At 39.3% G+C, this 18,211-nt stretch overlaps 1 protein-coding gene across 5 annotated transcripts in view; it reads right to left on the bottom strand.

Annotated features, from left to right (window-relative positions):
- Positions 1-220: 220 nt before the first annotated feature.
- Positions 221-18,211, bottom strand: part of CNTN6 (contactin 6) — a 151,288-nt gene continuing 133,297 nt past the window's right edge. For 4 of the 5 annotated variants that reach the window (XM_026857656.1, XM_026857659.1, XM_026857660.1 and 1 more), the window contains 9 exons: positions 17,664-17,822; positions 17,413-17,562; positions 13,726-13,796; positions 10,735-10,969; positions 10,083-10,198; positions 8,284-8,470; positions 3,741-3,853; positions 1,845-2,013; positions 221-1,137 (listed from right to left, as the gene is read on the bottom strand). In XM_026857656.1, coding sequence (XP_026713457.1) covers positions 1,037-1,137; positions 1,845-2,013; positions 3,741-3,853; positions 8,284-8,470; positions 10,083-10,198; positions 10,735-10,969; positions 13,726-13,796; positions 17,413-17,562; positions 17,664-17,822 — 1,301 coding nt within the window. In that variant the 3' untranslated portion in view covers positions 221-1,036. The remainder of the gene's footprint in view (positions 1,138-1,844; positions 2,014-3,740; positions 3,854-8,283; positions 8,471-10,082; positions 10,199-10,734; positions 10,970-13,725; positions 13,797-17,412; positions 17,563-17,663; positions 17,823-18,211) is intronic. The other variant, XM_026857657.1, reaches the window with a different exon arrangement.

Here is an 18,211-nt window from a genome sequence, read left to right as displayed (position 1 = left end):
TTCCCATTTTGAGCTGTATCTACTGACTTGAAAGCCATGCTCACTCTAGTGTTTAATTTGTCATTCTAGTAACTCAAAAGATTGAAGGGCTTAATTAGATATTTTTATTTATATTTCAAGGTGATGAAAATCAATGTTCTCATTTACCTTCACACCCAGTCCAAGGATGAATCTACACTTTCAAGCTACAGCAAAGAACAGTATCAGGTGAGACAGCAACTGAACCTGCTTGAAAGCAGATGTATTTCAATCTCCCTTCAAAACAGGTATTCAACATCTCTGACAGTATTGTTGATCAGAATAGTCTTTGCATGAAAAAGTCCTTTACAATGTATTTGAGAATATGTAAGGTGACTCATATTATAAAAGATACTGACTTATTCAGATCTGGTTCAAGGCTTGCTGATGCCATTGAAAGTCTTTCTGTTGAATTCAATGAGCTTTGAGTTGGTACATATGTTTCCTTTTATTTAAGTTTCCCTTTTCTGAAGAAAATAGTACAGTACACTTCATATAATGCATTGTATGACACCTCCTGTAATACAAAAAAGTGCAAAAAGTAAACAAATAGCTTTTCTTTAATTCAAAGTGGGTTTGTTTTGTTTTTTTTTTTTACAGGTTACATTGAAGAATGTGAGATAAATAATCTCCACATCACAAGCAATTGCAAGTCTCTCCTCTCAGTTACAACAGCTTGGCACAGGTCTTTCATGTCTGACATACCATTACACTGGCGTTTTAATATGAACTACTGCTTGTAAAAAATTCGACACCACTCTCCTTACGATCTCAAGTTATGTTTGGCACCACTTCATTCAGTTGATGCATACACATTTATCCATTAATTTCAAAGCTTATTTAAAAAAATTAATATAATATTGATACTTAATGTTTTCTTAATAATATACCACTTTTATGTCCCTCCCCCAACCCCACTGTTTTTCTTTATCAGGAATGTTGGTCATGGTGAAGTATTAAGATAAAATCTACATACAGTTTATTTTTAAAAGTCCATGTCTGAGCATTGCTTTAATCATCAAGGAAAAGGGTATATAAGTACAGAAATCAATAGAAGGATCCCAGATGTCAATACACGGTTTACCCTTTGGGACCACTTTATTGCTCCAGAGCTTAAACCTGTAAAAATATAAGCACACAAAATTTTCTGACAAAAGTAAATAAGTGTAAAAAAAAAAAAAAAAAGTTTACTATGCATTCTAGCATAACAGTAATCTGTGTTCGATCTTCAAAATGAAACATTATCCACAACTGGTATTTTTATTTATTTATTCTTTAAATTGTAGCAGCAATTCCATGGAGTATGGTTTGGAATCAGTTTCTCACCCTCCCTGTGAATATCTGCTTTTAGGAGGGTTTTGGCTAGTTTGTTGCAAAACTATGCTCCATTTTGCATGAATAATAAGATACTAATGAGAGTAGAGGTTGGACCCTTGGCAACCCCACCCCAGCCATGGAGCGGGGCTGGGGGTCTCTGTCGTAGCAGCAGCAGCTCCAGAGCAGATTAAGAGCTGTGTTATTTGTGGGAGCTGCAGCTTTGACTTGAACAAAAGACCATGTTTCTCTGTCCTTCCCTGAGCATCACAGGCCAGGTCGGATGGAGACCTACACTAAAAATAAGGTCACATCTAGGTGTTGTGCAAAATACTTTCTCCGTTAATGAATCTGAGAATACCAGAGACTAATCCACATGTACCCAGCATTACAAAGCAACAGGAGGGAGGCCACTGATAGTAACGGAGAGTCTTAATCTATCATACTTCTTAGGGACACACAGATTTCTTATTATGCAATAACATTCAGAGGAAAAAAGAAATCTCACGTACTTGATATTTTTGGAATCCTGATTTCCTCACTGCTGCTGCCATCCCCACCATCACTGACTGTTCTTATTTCTATGAGATAATCTTCTTCAAATGGTACCAGAAGTTCAGCTGAAGTGTTGTTTGTCTCCAGTATATGTGTTTTGCTATGTCTGTTTTGTCTGTACAAAATCTAAGTAAAAAGGTATTGGAAAACAAGAGTTATTTAATATTTTTTTAAGTTTTAATGAATTTCGGGGGGCTGAAAGTATCTTCTGTCATGTCCCAAACTTTTCAGAGTACTATCAGCATCCTACAGAGTATTGAAGTTAATTCAAAACATAGAAACGTATTCTGCAGAATTCTGTGTTGGAGGCCACAGCAGGCATTTACTCCAACTTTCAGGAGAGCTTTTGTCTGCTAGAACTGAGGCTCACCGTGAATGTAAGGTCATGAAATCCTCGTCCAATACACTTATGCTCTTCTGTAAATATGGAAGTTAGACCCATCTTTAAAGAAGACTTCGATCTCTAACAGCTTTTATATCCAGAACTCATCTGACACTTCAGGAACTGAGGTGTTAGGGTTGTGGGGTTTTTTTAAATTTTGCCTGGTTGTGGTGAGCATTTACAGTCAAATAGAAATATTCACGTTGACTTCTGTGTAAAATTACCACCTGCTAATGAAACCTTGGGACATTGCACAGCAGTATGTTTTTAAAGACTTCAAGAAAGGACGGAAATTTGGATAGTATCACTGGAGTTTCCTCTTTCTACATTTCTACATTTGTACAGCTAAACATGACGGATCCAGCGCCTGCTTGTATTATGGTCTTTTTGCTAATGAATCATTGGGCCATGGTGCAGAAGAGCCTGGGGAGTGTAGACAGGGATCCTACAGACTATGAACAGCTTTTTCCTCCAAGAAGCCTTTCTGCCTTGCTAGCACATCAATTACAGAGTTTGACTCCTTTCTCTTGACAATCTTTTGACATATTTATACTAAGAAGAGCAACAGAAGAGCAAAGCAGAAGGAGAAATGGGGATCATATTATAAATACTGCAGAAAGTACTTAGAGCACTCTTTCCACATCAAAATGTAATAAGCAGGTAGGTTAGACACATGGAAAAAAGCTTAATAGTCTAGTTTTAACTTTTTACTCAGTGTGTGGAGTTACTTAAACACACTCAGTAGGGTATAAAAGAATATGGTCTCAAGAAAGTTTGCAAAGTGGGAGGGGGGTGCATCCTATTCCTCCCTAGGCATAAATAGCTCTGTGTAGACACTAAAATGCCTAGCAAGGTGAGGATCTTGGTCTCGAGAACCTTTCCTCATGGAAGCACTCTCCACCTCCATTTTTACAGTCCTTCAGGAGTAAAAATGTCTTTCCATAAGTCTTTCAGGGTCAGAGTGACTGCAAACAAACTTTAAACTAAATTCTTCTTTCTTTTGAAAACAGATTTATGGGAGTGCTTTTTACTTCATTCACACTAATCTTTATACAAACATCTTCCTATCTCTTTCAAAGGTACCTTTATGAATTGCCAGAGTGAGAACTTTTAAATGTGTTTTATGCCTGCCTTTAATGCTTAAGAGACTGTTCTCTACTTCTTATATATGTGTGAAACTCCCTCCCCCAAAAGAGGTGAATGCAAGAATCTTAGATGAATAAGATTACAAGGGAAAGGGGACAAGAGAGATCCAGCATTGAGGAAGGAAACACCCTGCGTCAGGATAAAGAGGTCCTACTCTGCATGAACACAGCCGTTCTTCCATTTGTATAAATGTCAGCCAACCATCCCAGTAACTCCAGAAAAGTAACTTTTTTCCAGGTAATGAGCAGTGGCCTTTCAGCGAGTCACTGTTTGTACCTCTATTATAAACAACATGTCTGATTAATGAGATAAAGAAATTACTTACTTTGTAGCCTAGCACCTCTGATTCATTCTCCATTGTTTTTACGTGTTCCCAGTTCAAGCAGATTTTGGAATTTGTCAGCTTCCAGGCAATATTTGCTGGGGGTTGACTTGGTGCTTTAAAAAACAGATGATGATAATCACAAGATACAGCTGAATATTAATTTGCATAGTGTAATTGAATGAGCTGCTGACATGGAAGTAGCAAATGCATGGGTGATTCAAATCTAAAAGAGTAAAAAAATATTTCCCAGTCCATCATTACTCTTGTATTAGTCAGAATAAAGAACTATTCATAGCACAAAACCACTTACTGTAAGAGTTCATTTTCAAAATTAGGAAAAGCCTGACAGTGTCTGACAGCTGAAGTTATATTTGATAGATTTTGTTTAAGTACTATGTTGTTCCTGTCTGTATTTTAATGTACAAGAGAGTGTTTTGCTGTATGGATTTCAGAAAAAGCTAAAACTAAGAGCAAAATACAAAAGACAAGGTTTTCATCAGCCATGAGGACAGATTACAAAGAGCTACACATTAAAGTCTCCATGTGATCCATCATGAAACATTGTAGGATTGTATAAATTCTCAGCACAATAGGCCAAGAGTTGCTTTTCAAAGGGTTTTTATGCCTAAGTGCCAGGACTTTGAAAATTTGCCTAAAAGCGACTGAAATCGAATCCTGTGTGAACAGGTGAAGTTGAAACTGTGCCTTTGAACTATATCTCAGATTTAAAACAACACATTATCTCCATCTCCATAGTGCACTCTCCCAGCCTCTGCCTGGGAGGACGGCACTGGGGGTGTTAGAAGAAATAAGGACTGGAACAGAATTAAAAGGAGAGATTTGAAAAAACATGTTGTGAGTACCCCAGATCTGACTTTTAAATGCTTATATTCTGGGATCCTTCTTTTCTCCCTACAGTTCCTATATATTGATGATTAATACATGTAACTTGGACAGTACTCTTGAATTGTTAACAGTCTGATTTCTTTCATTTTCCATGGAGACAGAATAAATTGGTGGTGCCTGTTGTTTCATATCTATCTGCTTCATGACTGTGGAGAAGTTTAATCCAACCCACCCGTAAGGAAAGGAGGTGTTAATGGATCACCTCGGTGAATATAAGCAAATGTCCTTCCATGAGCTGTACTGTCACTGCTGGAAAAGATTCATTTTCCTTTTGAAGGCATTTATATACATTCACATATGTAAAACTGAAAATTTACTTAAATGTTGTTTGAAAACTCTTTGTTGCTTTCAGCAGATACTTTATATAAGGAATTTGGTACAAGAAACTCACAAGAGGCAAAGGATGTAAAATACCTCATTTACTGTGTATTCTGAAGGATCTTGGAAGCACTCAAACATGGGTGAAAACTGCCTTATTCAAAGCTTTTTAGCATTAGCACTTAAAAACATCTTAATTCGTGATCTTTGGGCTGAAAAACCACCATGGGAAGATTTTCAAAACAAAATTATCTGGTTTTGCTATACAGACAGGGAACAGAATAGGTGGTAGTGTAACACTTCCCCAGATCCATAGTAATATCCACAAGCAAAACCTCTGCAAACAGTTCTTCAGAAATAAGATTAACAGATCATTTCACAGAATCACAGAATCATCTCTGTTGGAAAGGACCGTGGAGATCATCCAGTCCAACCGTTCATCTAGCACAGTTCCCACCTACAGCATATCCTTAAGCTCTAAATCGATCCGACTCTTGAACACCTCCAGGGATGGGGACTCCCACACCTTCCTGGGCAGCCCATTCCAACCCCAACAACCCCTTCTGGAAAGAAATGCTGGAAAGAAATGAGGGGCGGCCTCACCAGTGCCGAGTACAGGGGTCAGATCCCTTCCCTGTCCCTGCTGGCCACGCTAGTGCTGACACAAGCCAGGATGCCATTGGCCTTCTTGGCCCCCTGGGCACACTGCTGGCTCCTGTTCAGCCGGCTGTCAATCACCCCCAGGTCCCTCTCTGACTGGCAGCTCTCCAGCCGCTCCTCCCCAAGCCTGTAGCGCTGCTGGGGGTTGTTGTGGCCCAAGGGCAGCCCCCGGCACTTGACCTTATGGAAACTCCCCGAGTTGGGCTCAGCCCATGGCTCCAGCCTGTCCAGGTCTCTCTGCAGAGCCTCCCTGCCCTCGAGCAGATCAACACTCCCACCCAACTGGGTGTCAGCTGCAAACTGACTGAGGGGGCACTCGATCCCCTCATCCAGATCATCCATAAAGATGTTAAACAGGAGTGGCCCCAACACCGAGACCTGGGGGACACCACTCTGACCGGCCGCCAGCTGGATTTAACTCTGTTCACCACAACTCTCTGGGCCCGGCCATCCAGACAGTTTTTTACCCAGCAAAGTGTGTGATTGTCCAAACCTTGAGCAGTCATTTTTTGCCAGGAGAATGCTGTGGGAAATGGTGTCAAAAGCTTGCTAAAGTCAAGGTAAATTACATCCACAGCCTTTCCCTCATCCAATAAGCAGGTCACTCGGTCGCAGAAGGAGATCAGGTTTGTCAAGCCTTTTATAAACCCATGTTGACTGGGCATTTCCTCAACTAATTTCTTGTAATCAACATTATCAGGAATAATAGAAGTCCCAAGTAAGTTTATTAAGTTAATGATTTCATGTTTTATTTTGTTTTATGACTTAATGTTTAAATTAATGTCTCATGTTTTAGGTAACACTCGGCTTTGTTGCTGTATTGAGTTGAGCTTTATCCTTGAAAAGTATTTCTAGTATCTATATCTGTTGAAAGAAAAAGGAAAGAAATTTCTGAAATCCATGACATATAAATAGAGCAGAAGAGCTGAGCTTCACAACAGCTCCTAATGGAGCAGTATGTTCATGGAAGGAGGACATCATTTCCACTTTCCTAAGTAGTTTAAAGATAAACCAGGATATCAACTTAGACCTTAAATTGATCTTAGATAAGTATATTTCAATCAGAATTGCACCTATTTGGCAGAAGGACCATTTTAGTTTTGCTTAGTCTCTACAATAATGGCATGCACAAAACATTGTGGGAATCCTGGATGATGAGTAGGAAGATAGAGCTATTACCTTGAAGCTAAAGTTCCTGTTGTAGATGTGCATTGTTTATATTCTCTTGACATATTATCTCTACTCATATTGAAAGTGCTTGCATCTTTCAGAGACTAGAGCTTAAAATTTTAATATATGTTTTTAAATATTAAAAGGGTTATTTTGACTTTAATTTTTAAATGAACCATTAGCACAATCCTGAATTTGACAGAAGATGAAGTCAATGTAAAACAAAGAAAATTTATTCCTTATATGTCTTGTCACTTGATTGCCATGTCTTTAACTTGTCTTTCATACATATGCACATATAAATATAGAGAATAATTTCCAGACATGAGTCTATTTTCCATTTAAAAATTGCCTGTGAGAAGAGTCCTGTTTGAGTCTTTAAGAATCACCTTTTCTGGCTTTATTTTCGTTTGTGTTATTTACATTAAATCATAACTTTTATCATTAACTCATTTTACAAGTTGGTTCCTGTCTTGCACTTTGAGTAATAGCACAGAGCAGCACGAAGACAAGACGAAAACTGGTGAAAGACAGAAGAAATATTTCCCTTTTTCGTGCAAAAGGGTTGATCAATTGTTTACTGGGAAAACATAGTTCAAGGAAAGTATGAAAAAAATGGAGCACTTGAAGAGTAATGAATTTTGGGCACTCTGGTACAGAGTAGATTACCAGGATTTCCTGCTTTATGTCTATTTTGCTTAGTGAACATTTACTTCATGGGTTCAGTCCTGCAGGATGGTGCTCAGTGCTTCCTTGTTACCTTGGAGGATGGCTCCATAAAAGCATTGGTTTCATGAAGTTGCTTCTCACAAACATAATAGCATAGGGTTTTGCTTCTACAGTTGCAGGAAATTCAAAAAATTGATGACTAAATAGTATTTATATGAATGTATTCCATATGCTACCCTCTGCAGTGCACAGCTTAAAGGTCTCAAAAAGCACTGCCTTTGGAGCATTCAACACTTGTCTTTAAAAAACCAAACCCACATTCCCACACCCAAATCTACGGTTTGACTGAGGAACATCTTTGCTTTATGGACTCTGCATCTCCTGAAAGCAAGCGACATGGTGTTGCAGTACAAAAGGAAATCCTTCCTAAGAGTTGCTACACTGTAGAAATACAAACATGAGCGTTATCTAATTTTGTACGTGTACAGAATTACTTTAGCATAGAAATAGAATAGGGTAAATGAAATAACCTGATTTAAGCTGATGAGAATGTTTAACTCCATTGTGACAGACCTGAAGCTAAATATTGTATTAATGTCTTAAATACCAGAGTCTGGGTAAACTTGATGGTGACCACAAAAATATTGTCCGGGAAGAGATAGAGAAGATTCCTAGTCACAGATTCTGTTGCTTAATTTTATGAAGAAATTTGGGATCCGGTTTTCTTTGATATTGCAACATTTTGTGGTCATGGTAAGCTGAAATGTCACCATCACACTTGGGAGTTTGCAACATTTGTGGTACGAAATGGAATACTCACGTGATTTTTTAGTGGTGACATTTACCGGGGTGCTAGAGGGCCCCGTCCCTGCAGTGTTGTAAGCTCGAACTGTTGCAAAATACACTGTATTAGCTTTTAGTCCTGTGATATTCTTGGCTGTTACATTCCCATTGACTCTGACTTTACCAGCTGTGCTTTCCTTGGGATCATCAGTCCAATATAAAACCTGAAAAGTGAGAACAAAGAACAGGCAATTCATTGTTTACATCAATTACAGATTTGGCTGGGAAGCAGACAGGCTGACAATGAAGATTTCAAGGAATACAAGATTTTTTTTGTACTCAAAACTAGCAGAAAATAAAACCAAGCATGAATATGTATAGAGAAGAAATAAAATTTCAGAGACCGAATACCAATTAAGGAAGTAAATGAAATCCTTAACTTTATAGATGTCCAAAAGGAAGCCTTTGATAAGGTGAGAAATTTTAAAAGCTTGTTTAGTTTTATGGCTAGAAAACATTTGAAGAAAACTTTAAAAGATAGAAAGAAACACTAATCTCAGTCATCTAAAAGTTTTTTTAAATTATTTTGTATGCCGCCTCTATTTTTGATTCAGTAAAAGCTATTTAGACCTGTTGGTTTTTTTTTCAGTGAATAATTGATTTTGGAAGTTTTGTGTACTGTACATGACTCCTATTACCTTTGTAATGATTGGACAGAATTTAAATTATTTCTGACTTGTTTTACTCTTGGTTTATCTTGTCTACAAAAAAAAAAAAAAAAAAAAAAAAAAAAAAAAAAAAAAAAAAGTTGTTTCATTGTGCAAGCAAAATGCCCAGGGTTCATATCTGAATTTACTTCCAAGTATCCCAGTTATTAATACAAAAACCTCCACCTCTGCTCTATCCTGTTGATACCAGATGCAGATGACACTGGGTTTCTGCTCCCACCTGGTGCTGAAGACCAGAGCGAAGCCAGAAGCAGCACAGCTAGCTGAGTGCCACCATGGTCTGGCAGCATCCATACATCCTCGCAGCTCCTCCCGCTCAGACCCTGAAATACCTGGCTGTGACACCAGCAATGCACCCCAGTACACAAGGCAGAAAACCTGACAGTAAATGAGCAGGTTCTCAGTCCAAAAAGCCTCCAAAAGTTGAGCCAGGGGAGGTTTAGATTAATTATTAGGAAAAATTTCTTCACTAAAGGGTTTTCAAGCACTGGAACAGGCTGCCCAGGGCAGTGGTGGAGTCACCATTCCTGGAGGTATTTAAAAGACATGTAGATGTGGTGCTTAGGGACACGGTTTAGTGGCGGACTTGGCAGTGTGAGGTTTATGGTTGGACTCAATGACCTTAAAGGTCTTGTCCAACTTAAATGATTCGATGATTCTAAGAGGTGCAAGAGGCCAAAAGCCTTTTAAACACACCCAGCACAAGCTTTGCATAGCAATGAAGATCATTTACCCTGATCTCTTCAGTAAGCAATGCCATGAGTCATGCACATGCCCCAAAACTATCAAGTAGTCCATTGTGTTACAGCTGTATAACAGGAGGGAGGATCAGCTTTGTTTTGTGGAATCCAGCAAGAGCCCTTTTATAGTAGCTATCACAAACGATTAATCTTGAGGTTTTAATTTATATTACAAAAAGTCTGGGACAGAGCTGCAGCCCTGATCTGTAAATGTTTATGATTATCTCAGGTAAAATGCTGCTAATGAGAGTTGGGTGAAGGACTCCATTGCCTGTTGACTTGGAAGCAAGAGAGGAGGAACCAGAATACAGATGCAGCCAGGAAAGAAACATCTGTAAGGTGTCAGACACCAGCACCAGCTGCCTCACCTCATAGCCCAGCACCCTGCCCGTGTGCCTGTTCCACGCGATGGGCTGCCAGGAGACCTCCACCTCCGCTGCCGAAACACTCAGTGCTGAAGCCCCCACCGGTGCTATCTGTGGCTCTGGGGGGGTGGGAGAAAACACAGATGGTGGAACATTTGTATTATCAAAAGGGTGTCATGTCAGGATCTGAGGGAGATTCAAGAAAAGAGGAGGAGATTCTGGGGGGAAGCAGCAGGCAGAGGCCCAGGAAACCTGGTGTGAATCGTTTGCTTTGCTACCCATTTATTGTGGAACATCAACAAGTTTTTAAAATTGGTCTTCACCTGTAAGCCGGGTCAGATTTTTGGAGGTCAGCTGCAGAGTGGTTTGAAAAGCCAGACCCTCTGAGGACTACATTTCGGAATGTCTCCTGATTTTCCCAGCCCACCCAGCAGGAGCTCCCTGGGGTCAGATAAGTTGAAACATCTACTTAAAGGGATTCTGAAGATCTGCGCCTTGCTTTTTTTTTAACTTCAATTTCCCATCTTGTGTCTCTTGTTAATCTTCAATGAGCAGCTTTGAGCAGGCTCTTTAATACCCCTGTGGAGACTGTCTGATCATACCTGAGACCTATTGATGCTACACAACTGTTACTAATAAGAGCAACAGGCGTTACCATCTTCTCCTGAGTAGACAATGGATATGGAGCTCAGGGTCCCTTCTCCTTCATTGTTGTAGACACCAACTTTCACTTCAAAAGGAGAGAGAGGTGTAATGCTTTCGTTCCTATAAACATATTTGCTTGCTTCCACTGAAGCCACTACTGCTTTTGTCCAGGTTGTTGAGCCAAGAGGACGAAACGTAACGATGTAGCCAAAATCTTCCCCATTTTGTAGTTCTTCTGGAACTGGCTGTAGTGACAAGGCAGACAGTCAATAAGCATTTGCAAGTATACACTGTTTTAATTGAATCTTCATTCTCTGAGTATATTTCAGTGGTATTGATTTAGTTGACTGTGCCTTAGAGAAGATAATAATGTTTGCTCCATCAGTCAATGTAATATTGAAATAAAAATCAAAATAATAAATCTATTGAGGCAATCAATTTAGAAACAAAAGATCTGATCAGCTCCATTAAAATTATTCTCTTTCAGGCATGAAGTTTTCAAAATTAAAAGCATTTCACTCAGTACAGGTTGCAGCTGATTTTTTTCTTCCCCCAAGGGGTCTAGGAATGCTAATTTTAAATAAATGATTTTTAAAGAAAAAAAGAGTCAGGAAAGGAACAAATGTGTACACAGAAGTGTGTGTCAGCTATATAATTGCTGCATATGAGTACAGTACTTACATATTTTTTTTTTAAGTACAAGTGAAAGTCTAAAGTGCATGAACATATTCTTATTTAAGTTTGTTTAGAACAGAAATGTTACTGCAAGTCAACATGGCAAAATTAATGTTTCTATTAATAAAATCTCATGTCAAGATACGTATTAATGACTCATACTGAACAGGCAATTACATCAACACTGTATCCAGCATGAACTGTTTGCTTTCATGGGATAAAAATACTTGCTACATGGGCTTCTCAAAGTAAGAGAACATTTATGAAACAAGAAAAGAGGAGGCATTTCTCAACAAAACTTTACTTATTTTAGGTGCTTGCATCAAAGTAAGGAGCACAGAAGAAGAGACATGGAAGATGGTGCAAAAAGAGAGAGACAAACATAGGTGCAGAACCTCAGCCCCTGTGATCACTTCTGTCTCCAGCCTCCTCTCCTGCAGAGAAACTCCTGGGAGCAGTAACGGTGTGAGAAGATGGGAGAAAACTAAATCAGGAAGTAGATCAGAAGATTTCGGGGCGCTTATTTTACTCTTTTCTTCATAAATTCATTATAATTCCAGCAATAAGCTTGGCCTGGCATATGTAACAAATGTGACTTTCCTTAAGTGTTTTACAAACACTAATTCCCCAATATGCTCCCCTCTATCTCTTTTCCAGTCCTGAGAGAGTTAAGTGTGAGGGATGATGGTGCATTAGGGATTTATAAGAGTTCAAGCTACTTTCCAGAGCATTTAATTTGTTTTTGAGGCTTCTGTGACCTCAGATTTAATCAAGATGTTTAGTGAGTTCATCACAGAAAGCCAGAGAGTCGTGTTCAGTGTTGTTAGCTTGGCATAATTAGTATTTCTTCTGACTATTTTTCAGGACACACTGTGGAGTCCAACAGGATAATTTGATTGAGATCTCTCAGGTTGTTTTCAATTTTCATGTTCTTCTGCTCCCAAAGAGTAGATCAGTAGAGGAGAATAATGAAACAAAAGAGTGAAAGATGCATATGGACGAAAACTTAGTTCAGTAAAAGTGAAGCTTCACTATGTTTGGAGCATGGAGATGGGAAAATGTTGCCAATATTATTTATCTAGTGGTAGTGTTTTGGTTTTTTTTCTCTTTTGACCTCATTTTTTTCCTATCACCTCCCTTCCTCCCTCAAAAGGCTGGTTAAATGGCACGAGTTTTTAGCATACAGCAGAACACAGGTAACTCACTCAGCTGATGAATAATATTACATTTAGTTTAATTCCTTTTTCTTTCCTTCAAGCTGTATATATGAGTTTGGTTATTTCTTTGGGAAAAAAAATGAAGTCAAGGGAGAGAGTAGACTGCTTTCCTTGATTAAGCTGAACTAGAAGTCCTTTCTTTTTTATTTTTTTTATTTTTTATTAAGAAATGTTTTCATGACCTATGAAGGGAGCATCGTGTTTCTGAAGGCCTCATCCCAAATTAAGAACTAAACATAAACCATCTTGCACAGGCTCTGAGAAAGTTACACCCGAGAGTAAGATTCATGGCAAAGCTGCCTGGCCCCTGCCCTCCAGGCTGGGTGCTGCTGTTGGCAAGGAGTAGCTCCTGCTTTAGTTAGATGTCCTCATAGTCTGAGAGGAGATTTAATTAGGTGAGTCACATCAACTTCACATGTATTTTTCAGCAGCAATGAAAAAACCAGAGGGTGGGAGCTGTGTTTTCTGTAAGGGCTGGAGTCTTGACCAAGCCCCTGCCCCATCACTGATCGGGCTTTGCAGGAGGCTGCCTGCATTCATCACGATGCCCGCGAGGAGGACGTTGGGTGGCGGGGGAAGGAGGGCTCCTTCCCACAACGCTTTCTTTCCGCTCTCTGAAATGACCTGCACTCACCCATTGCAACTTGTAGTATGGTATTAACTGTTCTGAAAATGTGTATTCTCTCCTCTCACTGGAGTGCTGAAGAATTAAAGGGCTCATCTCCTTTAACGCATAATAGGATATGTCTTGTCAGCACAGTGTTCCAGAATGAAAAACATGTAAACAAAAGTATGAAAAATGTTAATGCAGAAAATGGCCAAGCAGATTAGTGTGTTAAGCACCTCCTGTACAATGGAGATAAGAGGGTTATACAGACTTCTAAACATCTTTATAACATGACTCTTAAACTGTTTATTTTTATAAATTGTTCACTATAACACAGAAAACTTGCTGTATATCTTACAGGCTGTTTTCTCTCCAGATGCAGGATGAAATCCAAGCTCAGCCAAAGCCAATGACCAAAAGCTTTTGAATTTCAGCAGGGCTGTGATTTCACCCATGGACTCTTCCCCATTAGACAGCTTAGGTTAACTGAGCTAATAATTACCTCCCATGTGATGACCAGCTCAGAACGGCTGCCTCCTCCTCCGCTGACGTTTGTTGGTGCCACGACAGGAACTGGAGAAGAAAAGATGTTGGTGCTGTCAACTACCCACCGCTACTGCCAGGGGTCTTGCCAACTAGGTGATTCGAGTTTTTCCTAGCTCACATGTAGCTATTACGCCTTTCAACATGGAGGACAGGGACTATATTATGAAACAGTACATTTTAAATGAATTGAAATTATGTTTACACATGTTCAAGTTTATAAGGCTGAAGCCACAGATGTATTTGATACATGAGTACCCTGGTTCAAAAAATTAATTAAAGAAGCTAGTAGCATCAAGTATCTGACATTATTATGCCTCATCAACTAATTGGCAAAATGATGTTCCATTCAGACTGTAGCTGCAACACTACTGATTTACTAATTATGCATTTGTTCAGTAAACATGTTGTTGGAGCAATATATTAATTTCTTTTAATTGGCTGTATACTTTTCTTGGGAAATGCAAAACTCTTAATTTGCTTTTCTCTTTCTCCCAACACTGAAACTGTCCAAAAGTTCACTGATTAGAGCTTGCTTTCTCCAGCATTGCTCCAGGTGTATGGCACCATAGGTGCAAGGTCAAGGCCAAGCAACATGCTGTTGTTTCAGGCTGAAGGGTCTTCTCATCACTCAAATGGCTCTTGGTGGAGAAGCTAGGAAAATATAATTCCTTGCCTCTTGCTCTATATTTCCATAAACATGCACAACACATTAGCCTATAAATATCGACAGTTTGGGGGAACTGGTTTGTGGTGTAACAGATGGAATTTAGACAGACCAGTCTTGTTCTTATTGTATAGTTTCCTACAGATCTATTTGCAAGGATATCACATTCCTCTTCAGCTGCTGGAGAAGTATAAAAAAGAGGACAACTCTGGAACTGAGACAGAAACCCCCGTAAGAGGGCATTTGTGCTGTTTACCATTTCCAAATCCTTGGTATTTTCAGAAATTTCAATATTGTTTTGTCATTCCCTTCATTCAGCTCTCACTGTCTGAACATTGGACATATTGAGACAGGGCTGAGGACAGAAATAGGCAGGACAGCTATATCTCGGAAGCTTTTTCCGAGATTTTGGCAAGTTTTGCCATGTCCGTCTGCCCTTCCCCATGTCTTCCACTCAGTGTTAGCCCAGCTCTAGTAGAGGCAATAAAGGCAATAACCCTTAACGTTCCCAGAAATTTATGTAAATGCAGAACCACTTCTAGATTCAAGTCCACATATAAATCTTTATCTGATTTCATCCTCTCCAGAAATGTAGAAATTTCAAGATAATTTTGTTGTGCAATCATAAAAGTGAGTGCAAGTGCAAACAGACAGGCTCTTTTGGAGAGTTTAGCATAGGTATACAATTTCGTCACTCACAATCAATGTCTTTGTGCACATCAGAGGCAAATAAGCTAAGACTGAAAAGAACTGCATTAAAGGAAAAAAAAGAACACACTTTCAAGCCTAGTGTTTCACTGTTTCATGAACCAGTTGATGCTGAATTAGTTCATGTGTTAAATGTGTTCAGTACTTACTACATTTGCACGGGGAAAAAAAATTGTACTACTGCTCAGCAGACCCTCAACTGGGTCATAGTTGAGAAACAGATGAAAATTTACAGCTGAGTGCACCAACAGAGGCTCAATTAATTCTCAGCTCCATTTTAATGAAATGAACAGTGGCTCATTTGCATCCACAAATCTACTAATGCTCAGATTTCAGCTGGCAAAATAGCTATTATAACAGTGAAGTTCAAATTCACCCTTTCATGGCCAGCTTTTTGCTGTCCAGTTTTCCCTTTTCTATTCTGTTAAAAAAAGATAAGCTGTTACTTCTCCCACGGCACAGCAATGTTTTGAGACAGGATGATTTACAGAAGTAAAGTGGTTAAGCAACTAAAACCTGAAGTGAGTCTTTCCATTCCTCTTAAGCTTCAGACAGTGCCACACTGTAAGGAAATAATGCTCCTTGTGCTATTGCCATGATAAATAAATAATATTAATTTTATTGTTTCTTTTTCTTTCTAGCCCTAGTCTTGTGAATTGCTCTAGTAACAAACAAACAAACAAACAAACAAACAAAAAAGACTTTACAAGATGAAGGCTTTTACTGACTGTATAGGTGGTTTGAATATCACACTTTACAAAGCCCGACAGTGGCAACAGCAGGAAAGACCTTCCCAAGACTAATGTTGACTTTATGATCAATCATGTAATGGAGAACATATATCTGTGACACCCTTGGGAAATTTAGAAAATCTGGCCTCTCCCTGCCTCCAGCTTTTCTTTAGCCTTCCCTTTTCACGTTGCTCCTCACTTCTTGCATGTGAAAGGTTCCTGTGGTTCTGCTGGAGGCAGGGCTGGTGTCCCACTTGGGCACACATCCCCCAGACACCTGAGCCCGGGGCGGGATCTCTGCACCTTTCCCCGTGGAAGCTCTCAGGGTCTTCCCTTTGTTTGGGAGCAGCCTGCAATCTGCTTTACTACCACACTGGCTAGGCAGTCCCGACTGCTGCTAAGGCTCATTTGATGTCTCTCTGCACCTGGAAAGCTGACAAAATCTATCAAAATTGGTATTCTAATGATCACGTAATTTTTTCTGGCATCCATACTCAGTATAAGTTTTTGCTTCAACAACAGGAAAAATAACTTATTAAATTTTAATCAATTGATCTAATACAATTTGAAGTAATTCTGCTTTGGGACAAATATTGTAGGTATTCTGAGAAACAAATGGATCCCCCTTTTATGGATATATGCATTTTCCGCTGCATAATGTACAGTACTGTATTTTGAGTTCTGTCTTGAAATGCAGTTTGTCAAACTTCAGAGCATAGCAAATGAGATAAACTAAGAGAAAGTGGATTGTAAAAGGTGCTTCCATTTTACTGCTATCCATTCAATAAATGCTGATTTTATAGGTGGGAGAGAGTTGATAAGCAGGGGGCTGGGAGAAACATAAAACAAACGAAAGGTTTAGGCATCAAATAAATTGTACCAAACTGAATAGGTCAAAGGACTGACAGTGTCGGTCATCCAAGAATGAGTCCTTCCTATGAGGTTCAATGTCCCAGAAGATAAATGTGTAAAGGTTAGACAGACAGATAGTAAGGATCCCGCCCTGGAGTCAGTGGAAGCTATTAGTTTCACTGGGCTTTGGATGCTGTAATTTATTTCCTTCGGTTAAAGCCAATATCCTGTCCCTGCTGACGCTCAGACATCAAACAACTGCTTGTGCTAGGATATGCCAGAGATCTGGCTTTATAATTTTCAATGCAAGTTCTCGAGCAGGGTTTAAATGCAGGTATAATTGGAAGAAAACAAATTTTGCTCCCCAACTGCTTGAATGAAAGCTTTGTGTTCAGGCATGGGGGTTAGAAACATTTTGGGGCACATCAAAGGGAGGAAGCACGGGCCACCTCCAGCCTTTGTTACTGGTCCAAGTGATCTTCAAACCAGAGAGAAAAGCATGTGGTACCTCAATCATGTCCAAGCACTGGTAGTGCAGGTCTGCTGTCGTGAAGTCATAGCAGCCACAGACTAAAATGCCAGATATTCAAATAACCCTGTAGGAGTGTCTCTGCTGCAGTGAAAATCTCACACCTGGGACCTGTCAGTGAGTCTGTGTGGAAAAAAATGACAAAAACTAGGGACTTACCTGCTGCTTTAGTTTTCAGTAGAGCCGATGGTCTGCTTGGCTCCCCAATTCCAACACTATTGCTGGCAACCACACGAAACTCATACTCAACCCAAGGGCTTAAGTCAACCACTGTTGCCTTGTGAGTCCTACCATTAATGACTTCAGGAACTAAAGGTAAAACAAACATGCCGTGACAGTTTAATTTTGGAGTAACTAATGGCTTAATTGCAATATGCAAAAATATTCAAGGCAACTCTCAAATTGCTCACCTGTTGCAACTGCCTGCCATCCAACTGAGAAAGGGGTCCTCGTCTGAATGTTGTATATCTGGACTGGACTGTTATTATCTATTCCAGACTTCCAGGATAACACAGCAGTAGTGCTAGAAATATGTTCAACTTTAACATCTTCTGGTGGACCTGGGGGGCCTAATATGATCAGCATTTTAAGATTAAGTTATTAGGAAGAGAAGATTCATTGTTGAGTTGGGCAACCCTTACTTTCTCAAGTCAGTGGAATTATTCATGAAGCTGCAGTTTCATGAAAGCAGCACCATCACTAAATGATGGCTTCATGCCTATATTAAATTTTTCTAATTAATGAAGATTTTTGAGTCAGGAAAAATAATGTCTTTATGTTTTTAATATGAAAACTGCAAACAAGGGAATTATTTTTTTGTCTGACAAAGAAAGTTACTCAATTTATCTCTTGCTGAACCATCCTATATTTTCAGAACTTCTCTTGAATTTAATCAAAACTGAGGTTTAGAAAAAATTGAAGATGGTGCACTATACAGATTTCTAATTTTTGCTAGGAT

The sequence above is a fragment of the Athene cunicularia genome (genome assembly GCF_003259725.1).
Source record: "Athene cunicularia isolate RWA chromosome 12 unlocalized genomic scaffold, athCun1 chr12_part1, whole genome shotgun sequence".
Lineage (NCBI taxonomy): Eukaryota > Metazoa > Chordata > Aves > Strigiformes > Strigidae > Athene > Athene cunicularia.
This window is presented reverse-complemented; position numbering and strand designations above follow the sequence as displayed.